The sequence below is a fragment of the Nymphaea colorata genome, chromosome 2, assembly GCF_008831285.2.
Source record: "Nymphaea colorata isolate Beijing-Zhang1983 chromosome 2, ASM883128v2, whole genome shotgun sequence".
Classification (NCBI taxonomy): Eukaryota; Viridiplantae; Streptophyta; class Magnoliopsida; order Nymphaeales; family Nymphaeaceae; genus Nymphaea; species Nymphaea colorata.
Genome location: NC_045139.1, coordinates 12,219,591 through 12,240,134, shown reverse-complemented (window position 1 = coordinate 12,240,134; position 20,544 = coordinate 12,219,591). Strand labels below are relative to the sequence as shown.

At 37.0% G+C, this 20,544-nt stretch overlaps 2 protein-coding genes across 2 annotated transcripts; one reads left to right on the top strand and one right to left on the bottom strand.

The window, feature by feature from the left end:
* The first annotated feature begins 3,063 nt into the window (after positions 1-3,063).
* On the top strand, positions 3,064-8,526 carry LOC116249101 (uncharacterized). Its single transcript, XM_031622237.2, has 5 exons — positions 3,064-3,625; positions 4,366-4,469; positions 6,574-6,687; positions 8,030-8,113; positions 8,263-8,526. The coding sequence occupies exons 1-5, from the start codon at positions 3,352-3,354 to the stop codon at positions 8,317-8,319; spliced, it is 633 nt and encodes a 210-aa protein (XP_031478097.1). The 5' UTR covers positions 3,064-3,351; the 3' UTR covers positions 8,320-8,526.
* A 7,058-nt stretch (positions 8,527-15,584) lies between these two features.
* Positions 15,585-19,886, bottom strand: LOC116246966 (uncharacterized). The gene is made up of 7 exons (XM_031618891.2): positions 19,496-19,886; positions 19,354-19,394; positions 17,737-17,794; positions 16,934-17,027; positions 16,119-16,203; positions 15,967-16,032; positions 15,585-15,858 (listed from the first exon to the last, which is right to left on the bottom strand). Exons 1-7 carry the CDS (start codon positions 19,584-19,586, stop codon positions 15,757-15,759), a joined length of 537 nt encoding a protein of 178 aa, XP_031474751.1. The 5' UTR covers positions 19,587-19,886; the 3' UTR covers positions 15,585-15,756.
* Between the last annotated feature and the right edge of the window lie 658 nt (positions 19,887-20,544).

The window sequence follows — 20,544 nt, the reverse complement described above, 5'->3', positions numbered from 1 at the left end:
AAGCTATTTACATTTAAACTCAAAGATAGTTAGTAACCTTTAATCATGGATTAGTTTAAATTAAAACCATATTAATTAAGGTTAATATATACTTAAATCACACATTTAAGTATATCTTAATCTTGTTTAAAATCCCCTGCTTAACCAATTTACTAATCCATCTACTAACTTCTAGTTAAAAATTTTTAAGAGTAACTCTGCATTTACAGATAAGCAGCTCCTCAGTTCTTAAAAACTACATTTAAATTTTCTAGAATTTTCAAAAGGAACTCAGATTTCCATAGGCCATTCTTCGCCATCAGTAGTCCAATTTCAGCAGAGTTAATATCCTTGGGGAGCTGGTTGCAAGCTCTATCCAACCTTACCAGCCTCACTTGGTTACTCTAATCCACTAGAAAGTCAACCGTTCTAACATGTAGCTTGAGAATATAAAGGTATAGGCTCAAAAAGCACCCATAGTCTAAGGCGTTACACCATACCCACAAATTGAGATTCACTAGCTAATGAAGAGTGTTAACTATTAAAACATTTGTTATCTAATTTTTATAGGCCATGTGTTTTGGGTATATAACATATCTGTTTTTGTTCTCCTTAAAGAAAATGAAAAAACATAAGAACGCTGAGAAACTGCAAGAAAAGACTAGTGTGCCCATGCTAAAAGAAAATTATCTAAGTTCAAAATCCCATTCGTATGGTAATACACTGGCTGAAGTAGCTTTTTCTTAAGTTTTCCATTGCTTTAGTCAGCTTTGTTCTAAAGAAAGATGCTTTTCATCATTGAATTTTATATTCTTAGTTAAACTCACTCCTGGGTTCAGGCCCCTAACTCACTCCTGGGTTCAGGCCCCTAGTTTGAGAGGGGCCCAACCCACCCCTTAGCAATTTCGGCTTCAGCATAAAAAAAGGCTAAGAACCAAGACAATCATCTCATTAATGATGCCTTTTATAAACCCTTGAAGTATCCCCACAATCTTCAATACAGGACTAAACATTTGGGGCATTACAATTCACCCCCTTAAGGCACACGCATCCGCGAGTGTGGGACTCCAAGTCCGAGTGTTGAACTGGCTCTGATACCACTGTAACAAACCGACCCACTCCTGAGCTCGGACCCCTGGTTTGACGGATTTCAACCCACCTCCTAGCAATTTTGGCTTCATCTTCAAAAAGGCTAAGAACCACAATCATCTCATTAATGACTCTCTTTATAAACCCTTGAAGTTTCCTCACAATCTTCAATAGAAACTAAACATTTGGAGCATTACATAGCCAAACTGTAGGAAGCATTTACCATTAGCTCTCATAGCAAATAAATTTGGTTTTGGGAGTACCTATTAAAAACCAGTTTTAAAACCTGGTTTGCATGTTGGGATGACAATATAAAAGCTTGGAGAGGGGCAAAAATCAGTTTGGCCTGAAAAACCTTAGGGGAGGCAGGTTTTTCAGGCCTTTTTGTGACAACTAGGCTTGATCAAAACATGGTTTTGACGAAACCCAATTTTGTTGTCATTCATGCATGTGTAAAATAGAATTTTACAGGCAAAACCAGGTTTTGCTTCTAAAACTTGGTTTTGGACTGTCATCTAATGCCTCTTAGAGCGTCCAGCTGGGTTGAGGCGCCTAATCAAGTTTGTTCAGAAAAATCAAACTGAAAAAATGATAAAAAAAAATTCAAATTGCAGTCACTGTAAGCCAAATTTAAGCTAAACTTGCTATCACAAAGCTACAAACGCTGGAACTTGAATTTTTGTCTGGTTATCTGGAAACTAACACTTCAATGGACGTTTCTTGACATTGATTTTACTTGTTTAAAAGGGACTAATTATCATTTAATTGGTTTATCTTTGGACTAACTACAAAAGCTCGGTTCACCTGATTAGGGAAACTTTAAAGGTCGTTTGATTGGCAGAACTACAAACGCTATGTTCCAGCGAACGGTGAGGCCTGACCTTAGCGCAAAGGGATATGAACGTAATGCCCTTATTTGTTCTTCAAAGATCACATTCTATGTCTACCGTCTGCTTCATCTTCCACTGAGCAGGCATGCTGGAACGTCCATTCATAAGAAGTGTGTATAGTGCTATAAAAAAAAGGTATTTATCATCGACGTTGAGATGGCAAGAGCTTAGCTCTTTGCCCTCAGCCATTAACGACTCATCTTGTCTTGAGCTCCATCAAGTAATTGGTAGACACTCCTGAATTTGTAGGAGGTTTCTAGATAGTCTCTCACATTGGACAAGATCAAGTCACTGCCCCTTTTAGAGCTTTTTCCCATGTAATGTTGCCAAATGGTAAACACGTGGAGTTCAAACTTAACTGAAAACTCAAGCTTGTAAACGAGTCAAATTCGAGTTTCATAAACTTGACTCATTAAACTAGAGTAAACTCATTTACATGATCAAGTCAAAGAATGAGTTGGTAAATGAGCTTAAACGAGTCAAGCTCTAGCCGGACTCAGTTTGTCGAGCTGAACTCAAGCTGACCTTGTACAGCTCGATTTAAGCTCGAGCTGAGCAAGTTAAGAATCAAGTCTAGTCAACCTGACCGAGCTGGACTCCACTCGACTTTTGTGCAGCTACGGGTTTGTCATTTTGGGGGGTGTTTTTTTTTCTTTTTTCATTCCATTTTTGCCTTTACAGGGTTCTGTGTTAGGGACCATAACATATAAAGTGCTTTGCTGCCCCATTCACCATACTTAAAGTTTTTTTATTTGTACACCAACAACGCTGATAAAACCAAATGTAGCTGATCTGAATTCGTCTGAAATACGGTAAGATTTTTTCCTTGATCCCAGTTACTAACTTAAAACACACTTTCCAGTTGTAGAAGACTTGAGATTTTTTTTTGAGAAACAACAGTATTCTAATCTTTTAGTAAAAGAAAGAACAAAAATTATTTCGAGACTCGTGTTTTTGTCAGAATTTAATTTTGCTAACATGATATTGAGAAATTATGCCAGATGTGATTCCGTTCTAATAATTACGTTCGCTTTTACAGGTAAAGTTATTTTTCTAAGAAAATCCTCTTAAATATGAGCACGAGCCAAGATACAGGATATTTGGAGGGGAGGGAGCCTTCCTTCTCCACACACGTTGCCCAACATCATTGTGAAGGTTTCTCTCTCTACTCTGACTGCATCTTCTCCATTTCCACCGGAACAAAGAGATTTGGCACTTGGTGCGTATCTAGTTCCTCCTGACGCAGATGGTCACACACAACTGAGAGTGAGAGAGGGGGGGGGATGGAAGCTGGTCATCTGGCCCCGGAGGAACTCCGAATTGTATAATTTCCAAGTTTGAAGAAGACCACCAAAGTTTAATCTCGAAGAAGGAAAGAGAGAAAACTAAAAACATGGCGTGTGCCACCATCACTCTACGCTCCCTCTTTCTTTTCCTCTGCCCAGAAGCACCATCATCTTCACGGGCGGTGCTTCCTTTTCGCCCTCCCACGGTTTCTAATATCGGGTCGCCGTTTCGGCCGTTGTCGATGTCTCCGACACTCAGAGTTTCCTCCCGGGCCGCTCGCAGGTTCCATTTGAGGTGCTCTGCTGAAGATAACTCGTCCATTGATCCGTCTCAGGATGAGCAGGGCCCTCCCCAAGAAGCCATTCTCAAAGCCATATCCGGTAATTATTAAACTCTCTCAGTCTCAACCTGTCATGTGCTTTGTCTTTTAGATGGTACCTGTGTTATTTTTTCTGAGTGCTTCAACAATTTGATTGATTCGGTTTCGTGGGAGTTTATCAATTGTTGGTCTGTTAGATTAACGTTTTGTGATGTAGGATGTCGGTTTCCGTTGTCCTCCTCCTTTTAGCACTTCGATTGAATGTGAATTGTTGGTGTTATTGGATTTGCAAACATTTATTCCAGTGGTATCAATGTCAACAAACATTGGTAAAGAACTCCGGGTTTCTTGGACTGCTGAATTTTGTTATGAAGAGACGAACTTGTGTTCATTACAATGGCATGAATGTGAACAAAAATGTTAGACATTGGTAAAGAACTCTGGGTTTGTAGGACTGTTGAGTTTTGTTATGAAGCGACTGTGTTCATTATGCAAGAATAGTAAGGAATTGCGTTTTTTGATTCCCAGATGTTGGTTTGATAATACCAAATATCTGCTAATTATGCAAGATAGAGAACGCAGCTGTGATTTTACATTACCCTCGGAGTGATTAGTGGTACTATTTTTCTTTAGTGGTGTTGCCTGGAGAAACACCAATTTGTAGTGCTGTTTTTTGGTTTCAGTGGAATTCGATTATTGTTAACAGCCTCCAGAATTTGCTTGACTATGTGGTCTTAAATCACTGAAGAATTTTCAAGCTATTGGTGCAATTGACAATTGATTTTATGTGATGATTTTTAGAGGTATCAAAGGTAGATGGAAGGGTTGCTCAGACCACAAATATTGTGATTGGAGGCACAGTGACGGATGATGCAACTGATGAATGGTTAGCCTTGGATCAAAAGGTACTCTTTTCAGCATTCAGTTGCTTCATAATTTTACTAACCATTTCTGGCAAGCTTGGTGGTTAGGTTTCCTCGTATCAGCTAATCGAGGTTGCGAAGGTTGTATTGAATTTTAGAATGAGATAGTGTGATGGAGTGAGTTTTGAGATACAGTGCCAACATTTCATCTGATTGTTGCTTTTACTTTGTGCCACTTTATGAAGCCTAGCCTTCTATTGCATAAAGAACAACTACTCTCTTACTAAGAAAAGGGAGGACGGGGTTGGGTTGTTGTGGGGGGGGGGGCGTGTGGAGGAGAGGAGAGTGGGGGTGGAAGAATTTCATGTCACTGTCATCGAATTCTTTTGCTACCTGAACCACATGAAAATGGTTGCATATTATAGTTTGGAATTTGCAAACTTACCAAGTAAATGGTAACTACCTTCTCTGAAGGGAAATGAAAAGGAAATGGAAACTGGTTGGTATGAAGTCTGGGATCCAGTAAAAAGTAGTGGGAGAGGCAATTTTCTTCTAACTGTTGAATTTCATGATAAGCCTTTTTCTTTCCTTTCTTCACGCTCATAAGCTATATAACTGAAGCTTTTTTTTGGAGATGAACATATTGAGCTTGTACGTGCCTGTCTCCATCCGGTGAATACTCAGACTACTTGTTAGATCCTAACTATGTTGTGGTGGCCACAGAGTAGGCCTCAATAATGAAAACACTGTCATTTAATTGAGTGTTTTTTTCACAATAGAATTAGTCTATTCATGTAACACTTTCATACTTGTCTTGCTGAGATTTTGAATAGATGTTTCATCTGGATCTGGGTGATCATCGTCATTTTTCTGGTGACATCTTGGATTTATTTATTTTTTTCATATGTTTAGTTTTAATCTGTTCATCACTAGGAAGGGTCTTCTTTGCCCTCATGTCTATGGAATAGTTCAGGTTTAAGAGGTGCCTCCTCAGGCTCTGCTTTCTGAAGGGCATCGAAGAGGCAGGTGCCTTATTTCCTTTCTTCCCTAGATATTCATTTAGTACGTTAGTTTGCCTTGTATTTCCTCCTTCAGTTATGTCAAGTAAGAAATAGCCAATACCTCGATTTTAAGATCAGTAGTCATTATTTTGATAATTTGCTTTATCTTGCCCCATGAATTTGGACAATTTTTAATCAGGTGCATCTCACAATTGTGCTATTTCTATTGACATATGCAACCATTTATAAGTTGCATTTCTCTGTGAATGCTATGTCCATCAAAATTTTAAGGTTAAGCACCCGAGGATAGTACTGGGATGAATGATTTCCTTTTCACATGCAAGTCACAAGGCTCCTACATAGATCAGCAGTTCCTTCTCCCATGTATCTGGGGCCTGTTTAAACGTACATGCGCATGCACACAGAGATTGGGTATGTGTATTGTCTAAAATTTGTGTCTTCTGCACAATATCTGCAAATTCGGTTCCAAGAATCCAGATCTGAGACTCAAACCTTAATGCATGTTTGTATTTCTGGGGAATCCTGTGTTTCAGTGTATATTTATAATCATTGTTAGTCATGTTTCAGTCTAGGTCACATGGGTGACGGGTACACCAGTTTTGAAAATTATGAGTGCAGGGATACCACAGAGCATATATATAAATATGTACATTATATATATAATAATACACAAAAGTTCTCAAAGTTAAAGAAAAGGGGGAGAAAAATATGGAATCTAGGTGGAAGGGAAACAAAAATAAAGGAAAAATCAAAATTAAAGCAAAACTTAAATTTGAAAAGATAAATTTTTAAGGTTTAAATACAGCTGCACCCAGCCGTACCCACATAGCCTTTCACCGTCCCCACATACCGACATGGGTACCTGCCCATATCACATGAACCCATGTGACATAGGTTCCAATATTTCAATTAAACTTTTCTGTTGAGAAAAACCATAACAACTTAATTAACTCTTTCTAAAGTATATAAAACACTATATCCATATGCTCAATATTTGCTGCAAAATTCTTTTTGAAAAACATAGCCATATTGAATATTGAGCTTATTGGTTGGCATCTCGTTTCAATTGGAGATGCATAGTCAGTTATTATAAATAAGGTTTTCTTATTTCGTTTCTTTTGCAGGTGAACTCATACCCAACAGTTCGAGGATTTACGGCAATTGGTACTGGAGGAGATGATTTTGTCCAAGCTATGGTGATAGCTGTTGAATCAGTACTTCAAAAACCAATCCCTGAGGTCTCTCTCTCTCTAAGCATGATTCATGTCTTGCTGCTTGAATTTTACATGTCTTACCCATGAGAGTCAATAATGGCATACATGTTGGTCCATATGGTCAAAAATATCTTTTTATTCCACCTGCATGTGGTTCTCGAACTTGCTGCTGTTGCCTTGCACCCTTTTTGGTAGCTAGGAGAAAAGCTTTTGTCTAACTTTTGTCTTTGGCTCAAACATGACAAAAATTTTGTATTATGTGTGTGTTTCTATTTGTTACAAAAAGCTCTACTTAAAACTTTTGCCTTGAATTGAAAAGCTTTTGTATGTTAAATCTGCTAAATCTGCTCAAGCTAGAAAATGCCTTAACTGGTCCACAATGGACTGGTTGGCAACCATTAGTTGCATGCAACTCACTGTTGTTGGAAGATTTAAAACCAGCCACCTCCTAATGGCTTGTATGACTGAATATGCAGTGTTTTGCTTTCCTTTTTGAGTGCATTCGTCTTTGTGGCCACTCTTTCTGCAATAAGAGTGTGGGGACATAACCCTAGCTGGTTGGCATCTGAGAGGGATGTTTCCGTAAAGCAAGTGCATGGAAAGTTTCAATAAGATGAACAAAAATGATTAAGACAAACATGACCATACAGTTGATAAGAAGTTCAACAGGAATATTCCATTTAATAAGGCATCGGTGAAATCAAGGCAGGATGCATCTTGAACTTCTATTTGCTCTCCTTTGTTGTGTTTCAAAGGTAGGCCTTGGTTCACACATGCATGTAAGCCACCAATATCATCTCAATTTACTTGCTTTTCGTAGAATCGTATTGCTAATCATTCAGTTATCCTTGTTTAGTAACCTGCCTTGGAATTTAGTATATATCGCAACATTGAACTGGTGCATTATTTTTACTGTTGGCACCATGTTCTTGATGGACTTGTATGTTAGACTTCAGAACCACTGTTGTCTCTATCTTTGCATAAATAGAGGAACTTTTTTATTAAAGTTCTAGTGGAACTGAGCTTTGAGAAAAAAGAACAGGAGTCCAGGAAAGAAAATAATGACTGGAAGTCTTCAGCCTCTCCTTCGTTTAAGTTTTTATTAGATATCTTCTGGATCTTCCTTTGGGCATCAGCTGCTGAAATGTTACCCTATTCAGTTAAAGAGTGGTTATACAAAAAACAGGTAATTTGTGTAAAAAGGCATACATGAAGGCACTTTCTACCAATTAAAAATGATCGATTAATTACACTGCTTGCTATCAACAGCTTTGATGAGTTAGCAGGTCTTTCATACTTGAGGGCATATTATTGTGAATGAATTATTGGTTGGTGTTGCTGACTAGCAGTTCCTCTCCATGAGCAGGGTCGTGTGAGACAAAAGTTATCTGCTAGAGGGAAATATGTTTCTGTTAAAATTGGACCCGTCCAAGTGGTATCAAGTGAACAGGTATGCATGTGCACATATGTGTGTGTGTTTGCAACAGAGAGAGAGAGAGAGAGAGAGAGAGAGAGAGACCAATTTTGCTAACGGTTGAATGGAAATCTATTTTCCATCTTTCTGCCTAAAGTTTTTTTTTTTCTCTCTCTTTGGAACAGGTTCAAGCTGTGTACAATGCAATGAGGAGAGACGATAGAATGAAATATTTTTTGTAGAATACTTAGTGTTGGAGAAAGAGGGATATATTCTTTCGTGTTCGCTTGGTATGCTTGGGTTGTACGGTGGCCTGCCTTCACAGCAATCCGTGAGGTTGTATTGTTATGTGTTTAACCACTGCTGTTTACAGTTTAACTTCTTTAGCAAACTTTGTTGAGAAATATCTTGAAGGATAAAGGAATTCTTTCTTGATCTTCTTTTCTTTATTTCTTCTCTCTTTTTTCCATTCGTCTTTCACATTTTGAGATGAAAAATGGCACTCCATGGACCAAATGTGTTTCCAGTAGGGCCCTCGGGCCATTTTTTGCCCGTTAAAGCGGGATCAAGAACAAGGCAGTCAACCGTTTGCATAATCCTGCCTGTCCTAAATTCCTAATTCCAACGTTTCTTGATATTTTCTTGGGGCGCAAAGTTCCGGGTTTCATTATTAAAAGTGTGCGACCGCGGAGTACTCGATCCCAAACAACTTGATACAAAACAAAATCAATCTATTTCTTCAGAAGCAATATTGAAAAGGCAAAAGCGTTGGAAAAGATTCACTTTATTGCGATTGTGAACTTATCAAAACTAACTTTCCTAAAATATTTGAAGAAAATATACAGTTTTATTTAGTAGCGTTTATTTTCTGCAAGGTCAGCTTCCATGCAAGATGTCCACTTGTCAAAACAAGTGAATTTCTAATGCTTATTTTGCACAAATTTTCCCACCAATCTTTGTTATAATTATCAAGATAGCTCTTGCCAACCAAATGTTTTGAAGAAGTATTTCAATGTAGTTTTGAATGCAATGTGTGAGCTAGGGAAAAACTGAATCAAGTTTCCTGTAAATACAACTAGCAAAAATAAGATGAAACCCTTGCTGCTGCTCATATTTGAAGGTAAAATTTTATCATTATCTTTCGTCAAATGTTTAAAGTACACATTTAGTGAATCTATTTAGTAACTGATTAATACGAAATCTGATAAGTCACTATTGATATATGATTGTTTATGAGCTATTGATGGAATTCATGTTCCTTGGTACCACTTGAAGCACAAGGATGCTTTTGAAATGTGAAGCAAGTATGCACCCAAAATGTGATGGCTATTGTAGGGATTGATATGAAATTTTAATATGTACTTGTTGGTCAAAACGATTGACGTCTAATTCAAGAGTATTATATGGTGCTATTGATGACAGTGAATATCCACTTGTGATACTTCATGGCACTTATACTCATTGTCTAATAATTGATTGTTAATCTTTTTCTTTTCCTATATAATTATGTTTTTATTGATGTAGAAAATAATATCTTGCCGATAATGGTAAACAAAGTGGGATTCATCACTCCACATCAAGGATATCAGTACCATCCTTCAAAATTGAATTCTTCATGACCTAAACTTATAGAGACAAAAAAAAATTCAACCATAGACATGTGTTGCTCTGAACTATAGTTGATCATGCATTTGGGTTCTTGATCACCGGGCTTGGGCCCTTGGTCCGACAGATACCAACCTGCCCCTAACAGTTTTTATTTAAATCCAAAAAGGCTATGAACCAAGACAATCAATTACTTTAACAACCCATTTTATGTGCCCTTCAAAATCTCTCACAATTTTCAATAAGAGGCTAAACTTTTGAGGTATTACAATCTACCCCCTTAAAGCATGTGTGACACTTCAGATCTGTTTGTTGAACCATACTTTGATATCACTGTAACAACCCAATTTACATTGGGCTCCAGCCACTGGTCCAACAAATCCCAACCTACCCCCTACCAGTTTCGACTCCAACACAAAAATGATAGAAATTAGGAAAACCAATTACTTTAACAAACTACTTTATAAGCCCTTAAAGATTTCTTACAATATTCATTACAAAACTAAACTTTTGGGATGTTACACTTGAAGCCACAATATCCCATATGAAAAGATCAAGTGCAATAACCATTTTGCACTTAAGTGAAAATTGTTCTTGTCACATGTATTTTGCATAATTTTATATCATATATGAACCGAGAAGCAAGGAAATTTGAAGCTGAAGAAGATGAAGACTTTTATAGTTATAGATAGGTAGATGAAGAACAACAAATTCGTAGTAAACATCATCTTGGTGGTCACAACAATACATTGTGAAACAGTATTACAAGGCAAATGTGGCTTGACTATGTGATATAGTACGTATTATGTGGAACATTTCTTGCTTATTATTTCATGTTGTAGAATCGCAACATCAATTGCAGGTTGTTGGTTTTTTGGAGGTGTTGGTGTTTTTATTAGATGGGTAGTTGCACGTTGCAGCTCTAGTTGAAGTTGGAAATGTTTCATCAATTTCATTGACCAAAAGAGAGTTCCCAATCTTGTAATAAATGACAGTATTTTTTACCATTTATTGTTCTTATCTTTGATTCAGTAACGTAGGTGGATGCACTGAGATTTTTTTTTTTTATTGTGAGAGATTATTAAAACAAGCTCAATTTGTTTTCACACAATTCGTATTTATTCTTTTTGTCAATTTGTAGGAAACAGTGAATGTAAGATCATTGGTTATATATCAAATTGAGAAACTAAGATCTCCATATGTAATTCCGTTTGCTAGCAACTAAGAAATGTGTAATCCCCCCTTATCTGAAATCCTATGATCATAAATCCAGTGATCTCAAATCACTTTGGATTTCAAATCCAAGGCCATAAAAAACAACCAGAGAGAAAAAGCACCTCCATCGCCCAATATGACCTGATCATTGATAAAACCTTTCCTTAAAAGCATTATAAAACCCTACCAGAAATAAAGATGCTTTTATAAAAGAGGGACAAAACAAGATCTTACCAAATTAAGTCAAAACCCGTATTTAAATCACTATAAAACCCCATAAAAAATGAAGATGTATGTATAAAAGGGGTAAACTAAATATGACATTTTCAAAGAATAAGTTAAAACCCTTATCTAAAGCACCCTAGAGATGAAATAAAATGGAATAAAAGGGGGAAGCGGGGAAATCCATAAAGGCGGTGCAAGCTCCAGCCTCCTTCTTACTGCACCGACGGTTCCATTCCGTATCAGTTTGATCGGTAATATGGTATATCAGCTGATACGTATCGTTGCACAGCATTGTATGACAAGTTTTTCTTATTTTATGAATTTTTAAATTAATATAAAAAATTTTAAACTGATGTGATCAAAATGAAAAAATAAATAAATAACGAGCGTGTATCGGCTTTGTATCGTTTTGGCAAGGGGCCGATACGCTTATCTATCGATACATATGCTCCGACATAAAGTATTTTTTCCGTTTTTCTTTTGTCTCCACATCTCTTTCCGTTTTCTCCCTTTCTTTCATTTTCTTTTCTTTCTTTTTAAACTTCTTACTTGCCATATTCCTACTCTTTTTATTCTTTTCTTTGCTTTCGTTCTATTTTTTTATTTTTCTTGGTTTTTTAATATTTTTTCTTCTTTTCCTCTTCTTCTTTTATATGTTCCATTCTTCTTCCTCCATTTACTTTTTCCTTTTCTTTCTTCTTCTTTTTTGTTTTTTTTTCTGGTTTTTTTGTCATATTCTTCGTATTATTTTTTTTTTCTTTTGTTCAGCAGGAATATACATTGCGCTACATAATGCTTCCTTCTTTCTTGTTTTTCCTTTCTTTCTTTGTCTTGTTCCTTGTTATATACTTTTTTCCGTCTTTTTCATCATACATCTCTTTCATTTTTTTCCTACACCACGCGCATAGCTGGTTAATATCTAAATTCGCATTCTCATTACAGTAGAATTTCAAGGGAGATAAAGAAAATATCATAGATGGGTTCTATGCTGTGTCACACGGACACGGCAAAATGGACCACGTACCGCTGTCGACACTTAGACACGACATGATACGTTTTGAATAACCACTTTACTAACCCAACATTCTTTGTTTTGTTTGAGACTTTCTTTCTTATGACTTATAAGATTGGTCATGAACAATGTTTTGTTTGAGAATCTGAGACTTTCTTTCTTATGACTTATGAGATTGTAAGAGTGAATTATCAATTTAATGTTTTTTTTATTTTATTATCCTTTTAATTTTGTTAAAATATAAAATTTACCTTATCCGCGTATTCTAAAATTTTGAAAATTGCCGTATCTGCCTATCCATACCCGTACCCATAGGATACCCGTACCCGTATCCGTGTGACATAGGTTATATGTATATGTGGAAAGATTACTTGGGAATATGTAAGTTAGAAAAAAATATATAAATATAGATGTATTTAAACTTTTGGGTAGAGAAGCAGTAACTAGAATGAAATGGCGGGAAAGACCTGGTCAGAATGCTCCTAAGCTATTATCACAATAGTGTTTGATGTTGCCACAATTGGTGAATCATTAGACTACTAATTTTCGTGTGTAAGATTTTTCATTTACGGCCACGCAGCCATTTGGTGGAGCTCATTTTGGCAAGTGACTTCTAAATTGAAGAATTTTTGAAATTTGAGTTCTAAGCTTGACCTGAAATGCATCAAGACATGGGTGGAATTGAAGCACTTTCTCATTGGTATATATCTATATTTGATTGAGTGAGCAAGAGGGATATTTATTTCATCCTACAGCTCAGATGAGAGGCGAAGCTCCCACGTAACTCCTTGTCTCGGTAGGGCATAAGGTTTTCTTAGGTGTCTCGAAATGTCACTTTCACCATTCTTTAATTTAACATATTAGCGGCTCTCCTTTTACAGTATAAGGGAGTTGATGGCTTGAGGATTCGACAATAAAGGAAAACGTGAAGAGAAAACCGCTACACTATCTTTCATCATGTGAAGCATCAAGCTAAAAGAAAGACACGTGAAGAGAAAAACTGGTTTGAACCCCACTTATTAGATAACGTAGACCAAAGTGATTAGATTGTTGAAATAGAAAAATATGTGTTGCCTAGCAATCCTAATTGATTGAACATTTTTCCCAAGTACACATGAGCTTTTGTAAAGGAAAGGGGAATGGGAGATGAATAATGATGACGAAGAGAAACAAATTTATGTGGACATCATAGAGGATAAAAGTTTTAATGATGAAGAGACACGAGTCTAATAAGGTAAAGTTTAAATTATGGAACTTTGAGCACATCTCATCTACCCACCTTTTTTTTTCCCTGGTCATTGCAAAGTTTAGTTTATGGCTAAACTCTTTTCGTGATTTGGGCATATGATGTCTTAGAAAGGCTTTTTGAAAATGCACAAATTATATTGCTCTTGCTTGGCAAGAGATTATTGAGAAATATATAAAACATGGTTGCATATATACTGGCAATTTAATGCTTCGAAGATGTAGCAAATGCAGCAGAAGGTAGGGGAACTGTTTGGAAAGCAAGCTGATATAAGGAATAGGTTTAAAAAGTTTGTACATATGTTAGGGGCAGAGCCATGAATTTTTTGTCGCAGGGATCAAACTATAGTTTCAAAATTTTAACAAGGGCCGAAATAGAAATTTTCAAATTTTTTTATATACATAAACTATTTTTTTTAGATTTAGATATAAATTTTTAACGTTTTTAAAATCTGAGTGGTGGCCAAGGCCCCTGCCAACCCCCACGTTCCCTTCAACAGATATGAAAGACCCCAAAAGATCATAACAAAGTCCAGGCCACACGGTGGAATATTTTCTTCATATGAATTACTTTGCAATTATGGATGTTTTACACCTGAAAGTTGTTAGGTAGTAGGGATACTCGGTAAATGTCTTATGAATCTACCCTAAAACTAACTCAAGTAAATATGACACTCATATAGTATTCCTGCTGCCAAACGACTCTTTAATTGATCACTAGAGATATAAGTATGTCAGATTTCCGTTATTTGCTAAAGTCAGATTTCCGTTATTTGCTAGGGGTTGTTTGGTAAAAGTTAAAAGTAGGCAAAACTTTACAACTTTTTCTGGACACAAAAATTATTGCTTTGTCATATTTGATTGAAAGGAAAAAAGATGAAAACTTTTTTCATGTTTAATTAAAAGAGGGATACTTTTATGCCAAAAAAAAGGTAAAAGAAGAGCCAAATCTGGAAAAAAAGAAAGAGGTAGGATCCAGCATTTTTTTGCAAAAGTTTTGCCTGGTTAGCAAACAAGACCTTACAATAAGTGAATCCTCTGTACATATCAATATCGCCATCTTCGCCATCTCCGCGCAATGATGCTCAGTATTAGCCAATCTGATACTGAGGATTCAAATAATAATAAAAAAAAAAATTCCTTTTTTTTCCATTTGAAAATGCCTGGTACAATCTGATATGGTTAATTGTTCAGGTTTGGTTTTTTATGCGAAATGGCAACTGATATTTGCAACTCTGATTAAAAAGATACTCCTGAGTGTCATGGCCACGTGAATTTGAGGAATTCTAGTAAATAGGAGTGCAATGAATAGGTTCCTGAAATCAGAGCGTAGAGGAAAAGCACTCAGGTTGCAGGCAACTCACGCCTTCTAGGAGAATCTGGCTCCCAAGGAACAAGAATGGCCATCTAAATGGATTAGAAAGGTGGAGGTGGAAGTGGAGGTGGAGGGTGCCTGAAAGACAGGCCCGCTTCCTCAGTGATAAACCAAAACCCGAGTGCAGTGGCAGCAGACAGCAGAAGGAAACAAGTTGAACATGACTCTATCCATTGTTTTCAGGAAAGAACCGGTAATGAGGGAAAAAAGGATAATCATTCCAAGAGATGCACCTGTCAAAAGGAGGAAACCATTTAAATGGTTGGTTGTTTCGCTGTCACAATGAACATATGAGAGTTCACAGACAACCAGATGGACTCTCATGGCTGGGTGACTTTGCAAGTCAAAACGGCTGGCAATGGTATCCTCTCGCTGTGTTTCAGTCTCCGCCAAAAGCAAGATAGCTTTGAAGAGCATCAGAACAGAGTTGGTGCAAATCAGGCATGTACAGACACGTTGAAGGCTTAAAGAGCAGACTGAGGTGTTGGATAGAGCAAAATTTTTCACCAATTGGGAATAAGCAAAGTCAGAACTGTAAAGAGTCTGAGCAGGAGGTAACCAACATGCTCCACGGAAGTGGCTGACGATTGCTAGAGTGCTCTCTGAGGGTTAGGCCAAAGTAGGAACACGATTTTTGAAGTGATCGGGATCTCTACATAGAATACTACTTTTGTTAGTGGTTACATGTAGCATGGATCAGTTGTAACTTACCTAATTGATTGAAGTCTGAGTAGCCCCAGCTTATAATTAAGTAAGCAAAAAGCAAAAAAAGTAACCCCAAAAAGACACACATACTTCAACAGCTAAGTAACTCTTTTGCACTTAGGAAATGTAAGAATAGCCAAGGCTGATAAGCCCATTGCATTCATACAAAACATGAATCATCTTTCTACAAGGAAGAGATTTCCTTTCTCCTAAGGCTAAGTCAGTCCAACAGCCAATTGCAGAATACAACTGTATGGTACAAGCCAGGAAATTAATTCACTCCTTGTCTGCTTGACCTTACATACCATATCTTTTACTTTGAACAATTTCATGAATTTGTTCTGCTGTTAAAACTGAAGCCTGGCTGTCAAAATTAGCATTCTCCATTTGCTGCCGAAGCTAAAAACCAAGATCAAACAAGTGATGTTAGAAACACATGATCAAGAGCTCTATGTTTGCCACATCTTGCACACTTTTCAAGTAAAACATCTAGGATTGACAACTAACCATCTCAAGGACGAATGACTGCTCATCCATTGGAAATTTACGCATTTGTTTTAGCATTTCCAGTTGCTGAGAGAGATAGCCAAACAATTATTAGTACTTGATGCATCTTGCAATGGACAATGACTTGAAAGAAAGAAGCCATCAAGCCCCACCTGTTCCTGAAGGTTTTGTTGGGTCCGTATTTTTTCTGCAAACTCATCAGGTTCTAGCTCGGCTTCATCACAAGCCAATTCTTCTCTGCATTCAGAGCATGGAAAGGTAAGCCTTGGGCCACAGAATCAAAGAATAGTTGTACTTGAAGCCTTGTACATTAAAAGCTCAAACATGTTTGCAGATTCAGATTTTCAAGCCGTAATAGGAACTTCTATGGTGACGGGAAATGATGAAGTATGCTGCTAATCATGTCATTGTCAGAAGCAGGATGGCTAGGAGTGCATGTCTGGCATGGTAACCAGTAGCAACTACAATGTCCACTACTAGAAACCCACACAAAGAATAAATAATGCAGACAATATCAAGGTTTTATCCTTTTGACTTGCACTCCACCAGAAGTTGAAGATTGTGAATAGCCTACTAGGCTTGTAGGGAATACTCGCATGTTGTGCATTACACATAGGACCAACTAGCAAAAGAATACGCTTATGCATAAACAGTTATCCTACAAGAATTCCAGATAACCTAGCCAACAACTCAAGCAACATATTAAGTTATTAACTCTAAATAGCAAAAGGATAACATGCTGAGGCACTTCACCATGCATTAATGACTGAATAACGTTATAACACAAAACTATAGATGAAAGGATCTCTGCAGCAAAGTTGAGGACCAAATATGAATAGTGTACCTTTACATATGGAGAATGAAGAAATAAATCAGTTAATACTCAATGGTGCTATGTTCTAAATCCCAGACAAAGAAAGAAACAGAAGTGCATGGCAACACTGTACACAAACAAGTCAGAACTTACTTTGCAACAAATCCATAGAACTGCATCATTAGGTCTCGGTCATTCTCATAAACCATATTTACTTTTCCGAGACAAGTAATGCCAAACCCAGGATCTGCAAGGAAGTGCGAAGACAATATATCATGTGTTCAAGGATCTCATGCTAGTTATTTCATATGCATGTGGAACAAGAAACCACAAACAACCATATTATCTCAAACCCACATCAAGAAGATGACAGGATTATATATATCAAAATCCATGACAGATGCAATATGGAAAGGCGGTGGAGCCAGTGATAGACATCCACCTTCAACCAAAATTGGAAATATTTGGCATCCTTGCTACTTTTGAAAGAAGGCTTTTGTTTTTCAAACAACATGATTGGGGATCCTCCAAAAACACAGACAGGAATGCCAAGAAATAGTCAATGCCATTGCAGAATAAACACTTCATGCCTGGGTACTACAACCTATCCACATGTAGGCCCAGGCCCCAAACACTTCAGTTGGATAAGCCACCCCTGGATATTACACAATAAGATGAAACGTATTATACTGCATACAGCTAAATTATGCATACATAAAGGGCACTAGCTCAACTTGTTTGTTGCTAGGACAACATGCGTAGTTGTCATGTCCTAGAATGACCATATCCTGACATAAAGAAATAGTTCAATTGAAAGCTTAATATGCATACTTAGCTAGAAATCACTAGCAGAGGCTGCTCAAAGGGAGCAATACACAAGATATAAAAGTAAGATTCAGCATACATTTCTCAAAGACCAATAAAGGCAAGAACAAGATACACTTTTTTATACTTACCAACTCCCATATCAAGGAAAATCTCCTCCTGAATTGCAGTGGTTATGGCAACTGCTTCCTGCATATTTTGCAAAATTGCCAGAAAAAAAAAAATTAATGTGTAAGTTGAATAAATAAAGCTAATAGAAGACAAAACCTCATGTAAAGAGGCATAGAAAAGTTAAACTATTAACAGCTAGAACAGATACCCAAGATATCTTTCTGCAAGTATGATTTTTTTGAATGCTTGTATGAAAGAATGTAGGTTGTGTATTTGCAATTGGTAACTCAGTGAACAGTGATGAAAGCGAATAGGTCACATGTTGAATGCAAGCTTATAAGCTAATGCCTTGTTTGACAAGCTTCTGGCATGGTGGGCCCTGAAAGTCACCTAAATAAGAACACTGAACCAAACAAAACAATAAGAATAAAAGAAAAGTGATGCAATGGGAGATTTTACCTTCACTAACCATGGGTGGGCCTACTCATTGCCTGCTTGAAAATGATTTTTTTTTTATTTTGTCCAGATAAAAGCAGATCCAAAAGAACATTTTATTTTTCAATCATATCAATAAAACTCTTTTGAGAGGAAAAAGGAGGAAAATGATACCCTTAAACAAGTGGAGAAAAATTAGTTCTTCTATTTTTGAATTACAATCTACACATTTGTGGAACCCCATGACTAAGCCTTTGATGTATGTGATGGAATGTATTCTTGACTCCACAAAAGAAATATAACACACGTTTCAGATTTTCCTCTTATATACAGATGCTGACTAAACAAGACAACAACATATTTTTCTGTCATGTCATTCATCTGGATCGTCAGGCACTCAAACCTGCTGTCTTAAGTTGCAACTACAGTTTTACACAAACACCCAATACCTAGTCCAATCAAACAGATCCAATCAATAAAAGATTTTGACAAATGACATCATATTCCAGTCTTTAGCATGTAAAAGCTGGTCTGTGTAATCATGAAACGTCTATTTTCTAGTGGAATATTCAATAACCAAAACAGAAACAATTGGTGCGCTACAGAACCATAACATATTCTCTACATACGCTATTTCACGAACATGTGACCAATACATAGATGAAATTCATGAAACTTCCACCAAATTGCATCTCCAATATGAATGCAATCCATAGTCACTCAAAATAGACACTCAATTGCATATGTCAAGCTCAATCCATTCAGGATGAAACGTTAAGTCAAACTTTATCTTCAATATGGTCTTTATACAGAGTTCAAAAATTCAGTTCAATTGTTCCAGATAAAAGCGTTCGCCTCTTGCATTAACCCATAAGTCGTTGGATTATCACCTCCTACTTATGAAATGAGGACTCACGCACTGCATCATTTTCCTCAATATCCCCAAAAGAAAAAAACTAAATCAATAACCAAGAGCAGGTCATCGTTTCACTGTTTGCTTCCAAATTGAATGGAAAAAACAGAAAACCAACTTTGAGACTATGCACATAATTAAGCAACTAAATGCAGCCCACATTCTCATATCCACTTACTCCACATATTTATTTCAAAATTCACCAAATAGAACGAAAAGTTAGCAAGGAAAGGAAAGAAATGACGAAAAATTTATCTGCAAAGGAGAGCAGGAGGAACACGGCTTTTACCTGTTTATCTTTGACAGCGTCCTTGATTCGTTTCTTCACATCTGAATTAGAAAGGGAACCAAGAAAATTCTAAAAAAGCCAAAACCTCATGTAACACACACACACAGATGATGATGATGACGAAGATTGATTGGTGGTGGACCTGGTTGGCAGGTGCGGAGGGAAAACTGGCGGAAGAGATGGAGGAGTTGGTCCCTCGAGAGCATCCCGCTCGTCTGCATCGACGTCGCCATGGCCGATGGGCCCCCGCTCCGAGTGTCTCTTTTCAACCACCGCCGACACCAAAGCAGAGCGGAGGCTCAGCTCAGAGGCACCTCGGATTAGGCTTACCGTAGCTGGGCCCCTCAGCTTACAGCAGTCACATATCCTGGATGTTCTTCTTCCTTTCTCCTCTCGTCCTCTGCAGCTATAAAGCAGTCTCGACTCGTTTTGCAAAAGGAGAGTTGGCTGAATATAATTGGAAATTTGGAATTGGAATCATTTGAAAAAGAGATCATATAAAAGTAAATAATTAAAGAAACATATTAAAAATACAAAAACAGTCTCTAATTGGAAACGACATCGAATTGGAAGGGAACGATTCAGTTGCAATCAACATATTCAGGCCAACTTTGGCAACCCTGTTTTAATATTAAGGGATAAATGAAAAAAAAAATCTTGGTAATCTAGAAGTCGAAAGGAAAGTATCACCGAGTTTATGGGTAAGGGTGCAGTATACAAAACAAGAATTTTATCATAAACTTTTTAATGTGTTACAAATAAAAGAGAGAGATAGAGAGAAAGACAGAGATTTGAGGAAGAAAGGAGAGTGAAATTGACTAAAACTAGTAAAAAATACAACGGAAAAGCAAAATAACGAAGCTAGAAGAAGAGGGTTGTTCTCAGTTTTGTCACAAATGGATCCTATGGCTAGCACAATTAAAACTTTATATATTAGTGGATGTGGATCCTGTTGGATAAAGTTAAACCTATTTGGATCCACCTGTACAGATCTAGATTCTGATTTATGGATCCTTACATTTTGAATATGCATTAGGATCCAAGACAAAAACGAAGGATGATCCAAGTATATTGGTCTAAAATTCTAAATAAATTGATTGGTCGCCTTGGGATTCAATATCAGACTGGATTGGGTTTACTTTGCATTACACTCTCTTGGTTAGACAAAAGTCAAGATCGACCGATTATGAT